General features: G+C 47.5%; 1 protein-coding gene across 2 annotated transcripts in view; it reads left to right on the top strand.

The window, feature by feature from the left end:
• The window catches only part of PARN (poly(A)-specific ribonuclease), a 192,233-nt gene extending 191,159 nt beyond the window's left edge, over positions 1–1,074 (top strand). For both annotated transcript variants that reach the window (XM_003832684.4, XM_055100476.2), the window contains one exon: positions 26–1,074. In XM_003832684.4, coding sequence (XP_003832732.1) covers positions 26–81 — 56 coding nt within the window. In that variant the 3' untranslated portion in view covers positions 82–1,074. The remainder of the gene's footprint in view (positions 1–25) is intronic.
• Positions 1,075–14,691: the final 13,617 nt, after the last annotated feature.

Below are 14,691 nucleotides of genomic sequence, written 5' to 3'. Positions count from 1 at the left end.
ATATTGTTTCGTTCTTTCCCACCAGGAAGCATCTCGAAGAACAGCCCTGCCACACTCTTTGAAGTTCCTGACACATGGTAACCAAGACCTGAGGGCAGCAAACCGCTGGTGCTGTCGCTGTGAGCAAGAGCCGGCTGGCACATTTGGAAGCCATACTGTATTTAACTTAATCAAATGTGGTATGGGAGGGGTTGGAAACCAAGTTGTCTCCTGGGGGGGAAAAAAACAGGTTTTATTTTTGTGGCTGTGGTTTTTTCCTCTTTTTAATCTAACTGCCTGATGACGTTGACACTCATCACGGTTGTAGGCTGTCATGAATGTGTACGTGCTTAACCATTGAATTCCGTGTTGCTCTTGTGAGGCCTTTCCTGTCATGACCCAGTGTGCTTAAGAACCTGCCTGATGGGGAGTGTCGGCTGTGAAATCTGCAAAAAGAGCTGACGTTCCAGCTGCTGTGATCATGAATTTGGGGGTGTACTGTCCTGCCTGTGCATCTTCTTGCACTGAGATTTTGAGGCAGTTGCAGCCCTCGGTTAGTCTCCCAGTGGAGAAATCGGTTGTGCCTCCCTGCTTCCCACCATAGCTGCCTGAAAACATGACGCTCTCAAGCTTGTCCTTCCGTCAGGAAGATGTCCACTCACGCCCACCCATGAGGGGGCTTTCCGTATGCCCTGGCCTTTGGGTATATTTATGTAGAGTTCCTTTCTCCTAAGACGTGAGTTTCTCATGGGGGATGTACGAGTAAAAAGGTTAACTTCTGTTCTTATGCGTGGCGCTGTGTTCACTTTCCAGAGTCTCTGTTCGTTTGTTTGGATGGCGGTCTCGGGGTACAGCAGCGTGTGTGCGTACGTGTGTGTGTGTGTGTGTGTGTGTGTGTGAAATCGTGCAAATCTACAACATGTCCCAGCCCATTCTCCGTTGAAACAGATCACAGCAACGACAAACGCTCATGGCGCTGCTTTGCTCCACCCGCTTCAGATAGATCATTGTTAGATATTTCACATTTTTGTATGGTGGAAATAAAAATGAAAAATGTATTTCCAAAAGATGAAAATTAAAAACATTTTCATAGGACTCTGGTTTTCTCCTCTCTTTTTTTTTAATAAGTGAATGATGTTTTCGCTCTCTAGTAATACACAGATAAATTTCACACTCCTAAAAAAATCTGCTAAGCCACTAAGGCTGATGTTCATGGATTTTTTTTCTTTTTCTTTTTACCCCTAACTGCTATACCTGCCACGATGGATCAGCTCCTCAGTGCTGAGCTGAGCCCTGGTGGTAAGTGGCCTTGTAGGAGGGTGGGAGGAATGAGGACCCTTAGCACTCACACTGGAATCCCAGGGTGTTATGCAGATTCCGATTTGTAAGACAGTTTCCCTAATCAAGAGCCTCTGTCACACCTGTAAGCTGAGACGGGAGGATCACTTGAGCCCAGGAGTTCAAGACCAGCATGGACAACGCAGTGAGACCCTGTCTTTAAAAAAAAAAAAAAATTTTTTTTTTTTTTTTTTTTTAAAGCATGTTAACTTCTCTTCCCCCTTCCTGCTCCTCTCCCTTCCCCTGGAGTTTTGTAGCCACAAAGTTAGAAACCCAGGCTTGGCAGGAAGGACTGCCCACCCCTCCTAGAGTAGTCAGCACACACGGCTCAGTGGAAAGTGTGAAGGTAGGATGGAGACAGACAGTAAAGGAGGGTGTATGCAGGAATGTGTAGAGAGGGCTGCCGGGCTGCCGAGTCAGCAGCACTCACGGAGAAATGAGGAGAGTCTGACCCTTCTTTTTGAAAGAAAAAGAGGGGGCCCAGCGCAGTGTCTCACGTCTATAATCCCAACACATCGGGAGGCCAAGACAGGAGGATCACATGAACCCAGGAGTTCGAGACCAGCCTGGGCAACACAGGGAGACACCCCATCTCTACAAAAAATACAAAAATTAGCCAGGCGTGGTGGCGCATGCCTGTGGTCCCAGCTACCCGGGACCGCAGGAGAATCGCTTGAACCCAGGAGGTGGAGGTTGCAGTGAGCTGAGATTGTGCTGCTGTACTCCAGCCTGGGCGACAGAGCAAGAATCTGTCTCAAAAACAAAAGGAAAATAAACAACTTCACAGGGTAGTTGTGAGGATTAAATGAAATTACATACAATGCCCAGCACGCGCAAGTACACAGTAAACTGTAGTTATATTTAAAGATTATGCTTTTGATCTGAAATGCTTACTGCATTCGCTTCTATCAGTGGGAGCAGACATAGTCACTGGAATTTGACTTAGAATTAAACACCCAGAGGAGCTTTCATACATGCCCAGACCTTTATTTTCTCTGCTGCATCAAATGACTTAAAACAGGTGGGCTGTGGCTCATGCCTGCAATCCTGCCACTTTGGGAGGTGGAGGCAAGTGGATCGCTTGAGCCAGGAGTTCAAGAGCAGCCTGGGCAACATGATGAAACCCTGTCTCTACAGAAAATTTAAAAATTGGCCGGGTGTGGTGGTGTTCGTCTGTTGTCCCAGCTACTCGGGAGGCTGAACAGCAGGAGGATTGCTTGAGCCTAGGAGGTTAAAGCTGCAGTGAGCTGTGATTGCACCACTGTGCTTCCAGCCTGGGTGTCAGAGCAAGACCCTGTCAAAACAGGTGAGCTGGGCTAACCCACTTCCTCCTCCACACACACACACCAGGCTTTCTTGACATATCTTTTAGGCATAAAATCCTAGGATGGTACTTCTGGCCTTTTGATACCGAGGCCCAGGGGCATATTATGACAACAAGGCTATGGTCTGGGGGCTTCTTGAGCATGGTAGCCAGATCTGGAGGCAGGCATCAGAGTGGGAACTTCCGTGTTTCCCTGCAAATAGTTCTGTAGTCCTTTGATTTTGGAGCTGGGATGGAGATCAAGCGCTGTGGCTCTGTCCATTTTCATAACTTTGTATTTGTCCAGTTTTCCCCTTGAGATTTTATTATGAAGATTTTCAAGCATACACCACCTAGGTCATCATTACCATTTTGTTATACAGTCATGCCTTGCCGTCAACAATGGAGGTCCCATTAGATGATCTTAGAGCTGGGAAATTCCTATCAGCTCCAGTGTATACGTGTTTTAAGCTTAAGTATTGTTACAAAGGGGTCAAATAGTTGAAAAAAATTTGGAAGTTTATTAAGTAAAGAAGTTACAGTAAGCTAAGGTCATTTTATTCTTGAAAGGAAAATTTTTTCTAAATTCAGGGTAACTGTGAGTCCTAGGCCTTCACATTCACTCTCTATCACTCACCAGAATGCCTTCCAGCCCTGCAAGCTCCATTCATGGTAAGTGCTCTACACAAGTGTATCATTTTTATTTTTATACTGTATTTTTATTATAGTTTTTCTGTGTTTAGATACACAAATACCATTGGGTTACAGTTGCCTACAGTATTCCGTACAGTAACATGTTGTAAAGGTTTGTAGCCCAGGAGCAATAGGCTATACTCTCTAGGTTTGGGTAAGAACACTATGATGTTCATACAATGATAACATTGCAGGCTGGGCATGGTGGCTCACACCTGTAATCCCAGTGTTTTGGGAGGCCAATGCAGGAGGACTGAGTTCAAGTCTGCAGTGAGCTATGATCATGCCACTGCACTCCAGCCTGGGGACAGAGCGAGATCCTGTCTCTAAAAATAATAAAATAAAAATCCTTCTATCCACGTTTGGGAATATTAAATTTTTTTAAATCACCTAATGATGCATTTCTCAGAATGTATCCCCATCATTAAGTGACACGTGACTATTTGCTTTATTACGTATCCTTCCATTCATCAATTTATCTTTTCTTTCCTTCTTTTTTTGTTTAGAGACAGTCTCACTCTGTTGCCCAGGCTGGAGTACAGTGGCGCGATCATAGCTCACTGCAGCCTCGAACTCCTGGTCTTGAGCAATCCTCCCACCTCAGCCTCCCGAAGTGCTGGGATGACAGATGTGAGCCACGGTGCCCAACCTACGTAATGTTTTTGAGATTCGTCAATGTTTTATAGGTATCAGTAGTTCCTTCCTCTCTATTTCTGAGTATGGCTTGACCACTGCTTATTTATTCAATTAATGAACACCTAGGCTATTTCCAGTTTGGGGCCATTATGAATAAGGCTGCTGTGAACAGTCTTGTACAAGTCTTTGAGAACAAAATCTTCAATTTGGGGGAGTAAATGCCAAGGAGTGGAACTGTTGGGTCATGGGATAGGTGGTCTATTTAGAAACTGCCAGATCTTTTTCCGAAGTGATCATATAATTTATACTGTCACCAACAATGTATGAGAGTTCTAGTATCTCCCCCTTCCTTAGCAACATTTGGTGGTGTCACACTTTAATTGAGCCATTTTGATGGGTGTATAGTATATCTCTTTGCAGTTTTCATTGTCCTTTATCTGATGACTCCTAATGATGTACTTGCCACAGGTATATCCTCCTTTGTGAGTTAGCTGTTCAATTATCTTGCTCATATTTCATCAGATTGTTTGTCTCTTCATTAAGTTGTAGAAGTTGGCCAGGCATGGTGGGTCATGCCTGTAATCCCAGCACTTTGGGAGGCTGAGGTGGGAGGATCACTTGAGGTCAGGAGTTCGAGACTAGCCTGGGCAACACGGTGAAACCCTGTTTCTACTAAAAATACAAAAATTAGCTGGGCATGGTGGCAGGCACCTGTGCCTGTAATCCCAGCTACTTGGGAGGCTGAGGCAGGAAAATCACTTGAACCTGGGAGGTGGAGGTTGCAGTGAGCTGAGATCACGCCACTGCACTCCAGCCTAGGTGACAGAGCAAGACTGTCTCAAAAAAAAAAAAAAAAAAAAAGTCGTAGCAGTTGATTACATACTTTGGACATCAGTCCTCTGTCGGATAGTTGTTTTGCAAATATTTAGTCCCAATGTATGGCTTGCTTATTTTCTTTCTTTTTTTCTTTTTTTAGACAGTGTCGCACTGTCGCCCCAAGCTGGAGTGCAGTGACGCGCTCTTGGCTCACTGCAAGCTCTCCCTCCTGGGTTCATGCCATTCTCCTGCCTCGGCCTCATGAGTAGCTGGGACTACAGGCGCCCGCCATCACGCCTGGCTAATTTTTTGTATTTTTAGTAGAGACAGGGTTTCACTGTGTTAGCCAGGATGGTCTCGATCTCCTGACCTCGTGATCCACCCGCCTTGGCCTCCCAAAGTGCTGGGATTACAGGCTTGAGCCACCGCGCCCAGCTGGCTTGCTTATTTTCCTAACAGTATCTTTTACTGGGCAGAAGTTTTTAATTAGGATGAAGTCTGTTTTATAGACTTTTTCTATGTCCTGCCTAAGAAACCCCCAAGTTATATTCATCCGTGTTTCCTTCGAGCTTTCTAGTATTAGCATTTATGTTTAAATCTATGATCCATCTTGAATTAACTTTTTATGGATGGTACGAGACTAGAGTTGAGATTCCTTCATTCCATATGGATGTCTAGTTATTCCAGAACCATCTGTGGAGAAGACCTTTTTGTTTAATTGTTGTGGTGCTTTGGTCAAAATTCTGTTTACCTGATTATAAGCATGGATCTTGAGGGGGTGTGTGTGTTTCATTTTATTTATTTTCATTGACAAATAATAATTGTACATGCTCATAGAGTGCATAGTAATGTTTCTTTTTTTTTTGGACAGAGTTTCGCTGTGTCACCCAGGCTGGCGTGCCGTGCCCCAATCTTAGCTCACTGCAACCTCTAGCTCCCGGGTTCAAGCAATTCTCCTGCCTCAGCCTCTTGAGTAGCTGGGATTTCAGGCATGCATCACCATGCCCAGCTATTTTTTTGTATTTTTAGTAGAGACAGGGTTTCGCCATGTTGGCCAGGCTGGTCTCGAACTCCTGGGCTCAAGTGATCTGCCTGCCTCAACCTCCCAAAGTGCTGGGATTACAGGAGTGAACCACTGCCCCTAGCCAATAGTAATAGTAATTTTTTGTTTGTTTGTTTTTTGAGACAGGGTCTCGCTTTGTTGCCCAGGCTGGAGTGCAGTGGCATGATCTAAGTTCACTGCAGCCTTGACCTCCAAGGCTAAAGCAACCTTCCAACCTCAGCTTCCTGAGTAGATGGGACCACAGGCATATGCCACCACACCTGGCTAGTTTTTTGTGTTTTGTTTTTGTAGAGATGGGGTTTCACCATTGTTGCCCAGGCTGGTCTCAAACTCCTGGGCTCAAGTGATCTGCCCGCCTCAGCCTGCCTCCAGAAGTGCTGGGATTACAGGCGTGAGCCACCACGCCTGGCCTGGATCATATGATGTGCTATTTGTAGTGTTTTGAGGAGCCTCCATGCTGTTCTCCATAGCGGCTATACTAGTTTACATTCGTGAATGTGTGTTATTTATTTATTTATTTATTTTGAGACAGAGTTATGTTGTAATTACATATGTAATGTAACGAGGTGATGGATATGCTAATTACCCTTATGTAATCATTATACATTATATGTGTGGAAACATTACATCTGTGGTTCACCCAGGCTGGAGTGTAGTGGCACAATCTCAGCTCATGCAGCCTCCACCTCCCGTGCTCAAGTGATCCTCCCACTTCACCCTCCCAGGTAGCTGGAGTTATAGTCACATGCCACTACACCCAGCTAATTTTTGTTTTGTTTTGTTTTTTGAGATGGAGTCTCACTCTGTTGCCTAGGCTGGAGTGCAGTGGCATGATCTCAGCTCACTGCAACCTCCACTTCCTTGATCCAAGCAATTCTCCTGCCTCACCCTCCCAAGTAGCTGGGATTACAGGTGTCCGCCACCATGCCCAGCTAATTTTTGTACTTTTTAGTAAAGACGCGGTTTTGCTGTGTTGGCCAGGCTGGTCTCGAACTCCCACCCTCAAGTGATCCACCCACCTTGGCCTCCCAAAGTGGTGGGATTACAGGCGTGAGCCACCGCGCCCAGCCCGAGTGTGTGTGTGGTTTTGTTTTGTTGTTTTTTGTTTTTGTTTTTGAGACGGAGTCTCGCTCTATCACCCAGGCTGGAGTGCAGTGGCACAATCTCAGCTCACTGCAACCTCCATCTCCCAGGTTCGAGTGATCTCTTGCCTTAGCCTCCCGAGTAGCTGGGATTACAGGCATGTGCCACCACACCTGGCTAATTTTTGTATTTTCAGTAGAGACAGGGTTTCACCATATTGGCCAGGCTGGTCTCGAACTCCTGACCTCGTGATCCACCAGCCTTGGCCTCCCAAAGTGCTGGGATTACAGGCCTGAGCCACCGCGCCCGGCCGAGTGCATGTGTTTTTAAAGTGTGCATCATTATTACTGAACAGCAACACCAAGAGAGTCTCACGGTTCCTGTGTGTTCCCACTTAGACTATTTTGCAACACTCCTCTTGACGTTGAAAAGAAAATGCTATGACACTTGGTTACTGCTGAGGTGAGGCCAAACCACCCTCTCCAGACCTGGGAAACCAGTGAGTATTAAAAATAGTTCAGTCTTTTTCGCTACTTTTTAAAAAGTCTCATGAGTTCAGCTGAAATCTTTTTCCCCCAAATGATTCATGGAGTAAATCAATGTGTCTGATTTTTGCCGAGGAGGGGAAATAGGACACCTGAAGGCCAGATCATGTTTCCCCTGGTTGTGCGCCATCCTCTCCTCCAAGTTGCCTGATCCTGCAAACAGCAGTTCTGTTTGTCTTCAGCTGCCTGCTTTTTCTAGTCATGCTGTGAACTTGAACTTGAGAAAGCTTGATGCTGACTGGGCCTGGTGAAAACGCTACATGTTCAAGTTGAGGGTCTTTTTAAATGGAAATCTTTTTAGACTGGCTCACGCCTGTAATCTCAGCACTTTGGGAGGCCGAGGCGGGCAGATCACTTAAGGTCAGGAGTTCGAGACCAGCCTGGCCAACCAACATAGCAAATCCCTGTCTCTACTAAAAACACAAAAATTAGCCAGGCGTGGTGGCACATGCTTGTAATCCGAGCTACTTGGGAGGCTGAGGCAAGAGAATCACTTGAACCCAGGAGGCGGAGGTTGCAGTGAGCCAAGATCATACCACTGCATTCCAGCCTGGCTGACCAAAAAAAAAAAAAAAAGTTTTAGACAGATAATTCTTGTCAAAAAAGGACAACAAATAAGCACCCTTTTTTTTCTGTTTTAGAGGGTGAGGTGGGGAACTTAAGTATGTTTCATAAGTAAAGAGTGAATCCTCACGGTGATTTTTTTTAAGCTTGAAAACATAGGAAAATGGTAAATCAGAAACTTGAAGCCAGGGAGCCTTGCCTGTGTGTGCAAGTGTGGACTTGAGCAAAGGGAAGCCTTAGGCACCTGTGCCAGGCCCATGCAACTTTTCCATGGACGCGTCTTCCCATATTTCCAATAACAACCAGAGAACCAGCTACCCGCCTTTTGATGCTGTCCTCTTCCTGCAGGAGGAAGGGTAGGGGGACAGGATTCTTCCACCCAAGTGCCCTTGCAGGTGTCTAAGCCTGGGCGGTGGATTCTTGGTTCCTGGCAGGCCTTGGAGGGCAGGCAACAGCCAGACTGCCAAAAACACCCAATTAGATTGAATGTGGTTCCCTAGTTGTGGCTGTGGGTAGGGAGGAAAGTTAAGTCTCTTTACACATCTCCTCTCTGCAAGCTGTGGTCTAGTTTGCACAGCCTCTTCTTATTCTTAATAACCCAGAATCTGAGAATTTAGAGTCCTTCTTGTTACTTAGGAAGGACTAATCTTCCCCGGCAGGTTGTCCTGCATTTGTTGAATGGGGTAAAAATTGCATAGCATCTCGAGTGCTGTGCCTACAAATTACCTTGATAAATGATTGTGACTCAGCAAAGCTTAGGCTTTTGCCCTAGTTTTGGAGGCTGGGGCTAACTAGAAAAAAAATGGAGGGTCTGTTGGGTGTTTCTGCTGTTTTTACAAGGCTTCATAATTCCCCATTGTCTGCGTGTGTGTGAATCAGCAAGTGCTTCGCATCCTGATTGGGTGGTGTGATGGGAGCACCCACCTCGCAGAGCCTCAGAGCCCTCATTGTCTCCCTTTTCCATTTGCTCATTCCTACTTTGGCCAGTGGCACCCTGAAAGAGTTTTCGTTAGTAACAGTGTTGAGGAAACCACGCATTAGAGGCAGCGGGGCTATACTGATCAGCATGTGGGCTGGGTGATTGCTCAGATCTGAGCTCAGAGCTTGCTGTGCTGCTCACCAGATGTGTGAGCCCGAGGATGCTGTCCCGGCTCCCAGCCTCAGTTTCCTTACCTGTGGGACTAGACGGGACTAAACCAGGGGGAGAATAGAAAGCACCCACGGGTAGTAAGTGCTCACCGAGGCATTTCCCCAGATTCCTGCCATTGTTTACTTACACTGGGAAGCACCCACAGCCTCCTCCTGGAAAACACACACCCCCTGCTCTCAAGAACTTTCCATTTTAAAACAAACTTGCCCTCTGGTGTGTCATCCTTGCTTTCTGAAAGTGAGTTTTCTTCTCCACGCCACTGTGTGTTTTTTTCTGATAGCAGTAGGGACTGTGTATTGGAGCTCAGTCTATGGGAAGCATTTTGTACTCGACGTTTAGGCACGATTATCCCCATTTGAAGATAAACTGAGGCTCAGGCGGGTTCAGTAACCTGCACTGGAGGTCAGGGTCAGTGGCAGAGCTGGAATTCAAGCCCCAGGATGTCCGACTGCAACGCCCATGTGCCTAACCACGATTTGATACCGTCATCCAGACGAAGGACATCACGGGGTAGGGAGATAAAGATAGAAGGAGGTGGGGGTGCTCAGCAACTGAGGGTGGCTGGGATCCCTTCATAAACCCGGCTCATCTATGCAGAGCGTGGATCCTTCTGGAGTCAGTGCACCTGGTCGCGGCCAGAATCCCCCCTCTTCCCACTCTGTCCGTCTATAGCTCTAGAAATAGAGTTACACACATACCTACAACTTGCGCTTTCTGCATGCCACAGGCAGCCATTACACTTTGTCCATCTCTTAGATTATTCTTAAGAGATAGCTTCCAGGAAGGGGGATTACAGCACCAGGAAGCAGAAACATTTCAAAGGCTCTTGATACATGTGGCCAAACTGTTTTCCAATTTACTCATCAGCCAGAGGACTACAGATCCTGCAACGCAGCATTTAAAACACCCACCTCCCAAGCCAGCCAATCACTTCTTTTTTCTTTTTTTTTTGAGACGGATTCTCGCTCTTATCACCCAGGCTGGAGTGCAGTGGCGCAATCTCGGCTCACTGCAACCTCCGCCTCCCAGGCTCAAGCGATTCTCCTGCCTCAGCCTCCCTAGTAGCTGGGATTACAGTCGCATGCCACCACATTCAGTTAATTTTTGTATTTTTAGTAGAGACGGGGTTTCACCATGTTGGCCAGGCTAGTCTCAAACTTCTGACCTCAGGTGATCCACCTGCCTCAGCCTCCCAAAGTGCTGGGATTACAGGTGTGAGCCACTCGACCCGGCCTCTTTTTTTTTTAAGAGTTGAGATCTCGCTCTGTTACCTAGGCTGGAGTGCAGTGGCACAATCATAGCTCACTGCAGTCTCGAACTCCCAGGCTCCAACAATCCTCCCTTCTCAACCTCCCAAGTATCTGGGAGCACAGGTGCGTGCCACCACGCCCAGCTAATTTTTTATTTTTTATTTTTATATTTATATTTTTATTTTTTTTGAGACAGAGTCTCGCTCTGTTGCCCAGGCTGGAGTGCAGTGGCACGATCTCGGCTCACTGCAAGCTCTGCCTCCCGGATTCAAGCCATTCTCCTGCCTCAGCCTCCCAAGTAGCTGGGACTACAGGTGCCCACCACCACGCCAGGCTAATTTTTGTATTTTTAGTAGAGACGGGGTTTCACCATGTTAGCCAGGATGGTCTCAATCTCCTCACCTCGTGATCTGCCTGCCTCAGCCTCCCAAATTGCTAGGATTACAGGCATGAGCCACTGCGCCCGGTCTTTTAATTTTTTAAAAATTTTTTATTTTGTGTAAGTTACTTTTTATTTTTTTATTTTTTGAGACAGAGTCTCACTCTGTCGCCCAGGCTGGAGTGCAGTGGTGTGATCTCGGCTCACTGCAACCTCTGCCTCCCGGGTTCAAGCAATTCTCTGCCTCAGCCTCCCGAGTGGCTAGGATTACAGGTGCCCACCACCGCGCCTGCTAGTTTTTTGTTATTTTTAGTAGAGACGGGGTTTCACCATCTTGGCCAGGCTGGTCTTGAACTCCTGACCTTGTGATCCACCCACCTTGGCCTCCCAAAGTGCTGGGATTACAGGCATGAGCCACTGCACCTGGCCTAATTTTAAAAATTTTCACAGAGATGGGGTCACGCCATATTGCCCAGGCTGGTCTTGAACTCCTGGCCCCAAGTGATCCTCCCACCTTGGCCTCCCAAAGTGTTGAGATTACAGGTGTGAGCCACTGTGCATGGTGAAATATATTTTTATATATTGGGACAACTGAGAATATTAGAATGTGGACAGGCTATTAGATGATACTGAAATTTGTTAATTGTACTTAGGAGTGATATGTCTAATGTCTAACTTATGTTTAACCTCACAGAGTGAGATGAAACAAATACAGAAAATAATAATTACCAAATCTAGGTAGTGGGTAGATAGGTGGGTTTATGGTACACCTGGGATGACAGGTGTGAGTCACCACGCCCGGCCTTAAACATTCAATTACAAGGGGGATATGGGGGCCCACAGCGACAAGGGGTTTCACCCCCAGGAAGAAACAGACATGGAACCTGCTGGCCGGGCTTTGAAACTCCTTGTTCTCAGCATGTGGCCCCAGTGGAGCAGCATCAGCCTTACCTGAGACCTTGCTAGAAATGTGCATTCTTGGGCCCCACTTCAGTCCTACTGAGTCAGGAGCTCCAGGGCCAGGGCCTGGCTGTCTGGAAACAAGCCCTCCAGGTGATTCTAGTGCCTGCGCAAGTTTGGGAGCTGCTGGTCTGCAGAAAGCTACCTCAACTGAAAGGGGAAATGTACCACACTTGTTTATAACCAAATCTGTGCCAGCTGGGAGCAAGTCCAAGGGAAATGTCACTTCCATCTCTCGTTCACATGATGAGTTGGTGCCTCTTAACTCAATAGTGTCTTTAGTTCAGATGATTTGACCACATGGAAAATGTCCCTCTGTCCCTCATGTTAAGGAGACTAGCCCTCACAAACCGTTGTTCTTCATACCGAGGCCTATGATGGGCTAGGCACGTTATTATTAATATCCCTGTTGTTCCCTCAGGAGGGGAAATGAAGGCTTAGAGCAGTTTATTTGTTTTATTTTATTTTTTTTCCAAGACGGAGTCTCGCTCTGTTGCCCAGGCTGGAGTACAGTGGTGCGATCTTGGTTCACTGCAATCTCTGCCTCCTGGGTTCAAGCAGTTCTCCTGCCTCAGCCTCCCAAGTAGCTGGGATTACAGGTGCCCACCACCACCCCTGGCTAAATTTTGTATTTTTAGTAGAGACAGGGTTTCACAATGTTAGCCAGGCTGGTCTCAAACTCCTGACCTTGTGATCTGCCCACCTCAGCCTCCCGAAGTGCTGGGATTACAGGCGTGAGCCGCCACACGCAGCCCTCAGAGCAGTTTAGAAACAACCCAAGGTCCCACAGCTAGTAAGTGGCAGAACTGAAACTCAAACCCAGTCTCTCTGCCAGAGACGGAGTTTTAACGGCCACACAGGCTGAGAGAGAGAGTTGAGACACTTACGTAAGGTGGGAGCCCTGCAAATGATTGGGTGTGGTGGTGTTCTGGAATATTCTGAAGCTCTGTATTGAGTGCTGTGAGGCATGGCTTTCCCCTGCCCCTCCTAACCTTGGACCCTGACACATCAAAGCCAGTCTTGGGCACACGTGGCTCTTGCCTGGTTGACAGTCCCCATCAAGCTGGTGAGGTGGTCTTGTCTTTTTTCCCCAACCTGTTGTAATTTAACTCTTAGGAATTGTACCGTGAGCGCTGAGATTTGTAGACATCCCATTGTAGGGGTCTTGGTTGCGTATCACTGTGCCCATGGCTCTTAGGGTGACACACACCCAACTCCCAAATCCTGTCCCGAATGAGAGGTGGGGTCCAGAGGCACTTAAAAGTCCAGGGAGTCTGAGGGACAGGGATGCTGACAGTGGGCACTGGTGGTTTGTCTGTTTTACTGTTTCAGGGGGATGAACCCACCATGTGGAATTCAGATGGGCCTTCTGGCTACCCCAGGGGCCTCCAGCTCAGCTTCCTGGGCGTGTCAGAGAGGCGTGCCAGGAGCCAGAGCTGAGGAATGAGGCTGGGCTTACTGCCACCCAGGAGGAGTCCCTCTGGAGAGCCTCAGAAAGTACCTGCAATGGCAATACAACAGAAGAGCCTCTAAATATCTCCTTTTGGGGATACGGCAGGAAAGCCAAAGGAAATGTGAAGAGATGTCTGAACGCCCAGAGGAAACCAGTGGGCCCTTCCAGGAGTTCTATTTGCGGTAAGAAACCTTGGCATGGGGCAGCCAGCTCTCCTGCAAAAATAGACCATTGTGCTGAGAAGCAGCTCAATTCTGGGAGCAATTCCCCTCCATGGGGAAGAGAGCTTGCACTGGGACTTAGAAGGATCTGCCCCCTCTCTTCTTCTTGCCCCTGGACTCCAGAACCAAAAACGGGGAGAAAAAAAGGTAAACATTTTTTTAAAAAAGAACTCTTGGCCAGGTGGAATGGGACACACCTGTAGTCCCAACACTTTGGGAGGCTGAGGCAGGAGGATCACTTGAGGCTAGGAGTTTGGGACCAGCCTGGACAACATGGCAAGACCCTGTCTTTCAGAAAAATACAAAAATTATCTGGGTGTGGTGGCACATGCCTGTAGTCTCAGCTACTTGGGAGGCTAAGGCAGGAGGATTGCTTGAGCCTGGGAGGTCGAGGCTGCAGTGAGCTATGATCATGACAGTGTACCCCAGCCTGAGTGACAGAGTGAGAACCCCATCTCTTAAGAAAACAAAAAACCAGAACTTATGAATGTATCCATGACTTAAATAAAAAATGGGCCAGTGGAAACACAGGGCAAAGGAAGGTTTCAAATAATCACCTGGACACAAACGGACCCAGGAGGTGACACACAGTATTGAGGACCCACTCCCCATCACTAGGTCCTTTGGCCCCAAATGAGTGAGATGACTAAGAAAATAGGGCACCATGTGCGGCAGAAGTGAGGGTGGCTAGACAGAAAATGACGGCCTTGACTGTGATGGTCATCACAGACAGGACCCCTAAGAAAGGTGGCCAAGGGGGTCTGGGGACCCATCTTTAGAATACCGGGCTGACAGCATAACAGGGGTTTGGGACACCACCATGAAAGAAGACAATGAAGCCAGGTGCAGTGGCTCACGCCTATAATCCCAGCACTTTGGGAAGCCAAGGCAGGAAGATTGCTTGAGCCCAGGAGTTTGAGACCAGCCCGAGCAACATAGCAAGACCCCCATCTCTACTAAAAATTTAAAAATTAGCCAAGCATGGCTGGGCACGGTGGCTCACGCCTGTAATCCCAACACTTTGGGAAGCCAAGGCGGGTGGATTACGAGGTCAGGAATTCGAGACCAGCCTGACCAACAGGGTGAAACCCTGTCTCTACTAAAAATACAAAAATTAGCCGGGTGTGGTGGCAGGCTCCTGTAACCCCAGCTACTCAGTAGGCTGAGGCAGGAAAATCGCTTGAACTCAGGAGGTTCAGTAAGCCAAGATCATGCCATTGCACTCCAGCCTGGGTGACAGAGTGAGACTCCATCTCAA

This window comes from Pan paniscus, chromosome 18 (assembly GCF_029289425.2).
Source record: "Pan paniscus chromosome 18, NHGRI_mPanPan1-v2.0_pri, whole genome shotgun sequence".
NCBI lineage: Eukaryota > Metazoa > Chordata > Mammalia > Primates > Hominidae > Pan > Pan paniscus.
Note: the sequence above shows the minus strand (reverse complement) of the source record. Positions and strands in the feature narration are given on the sequence as shown.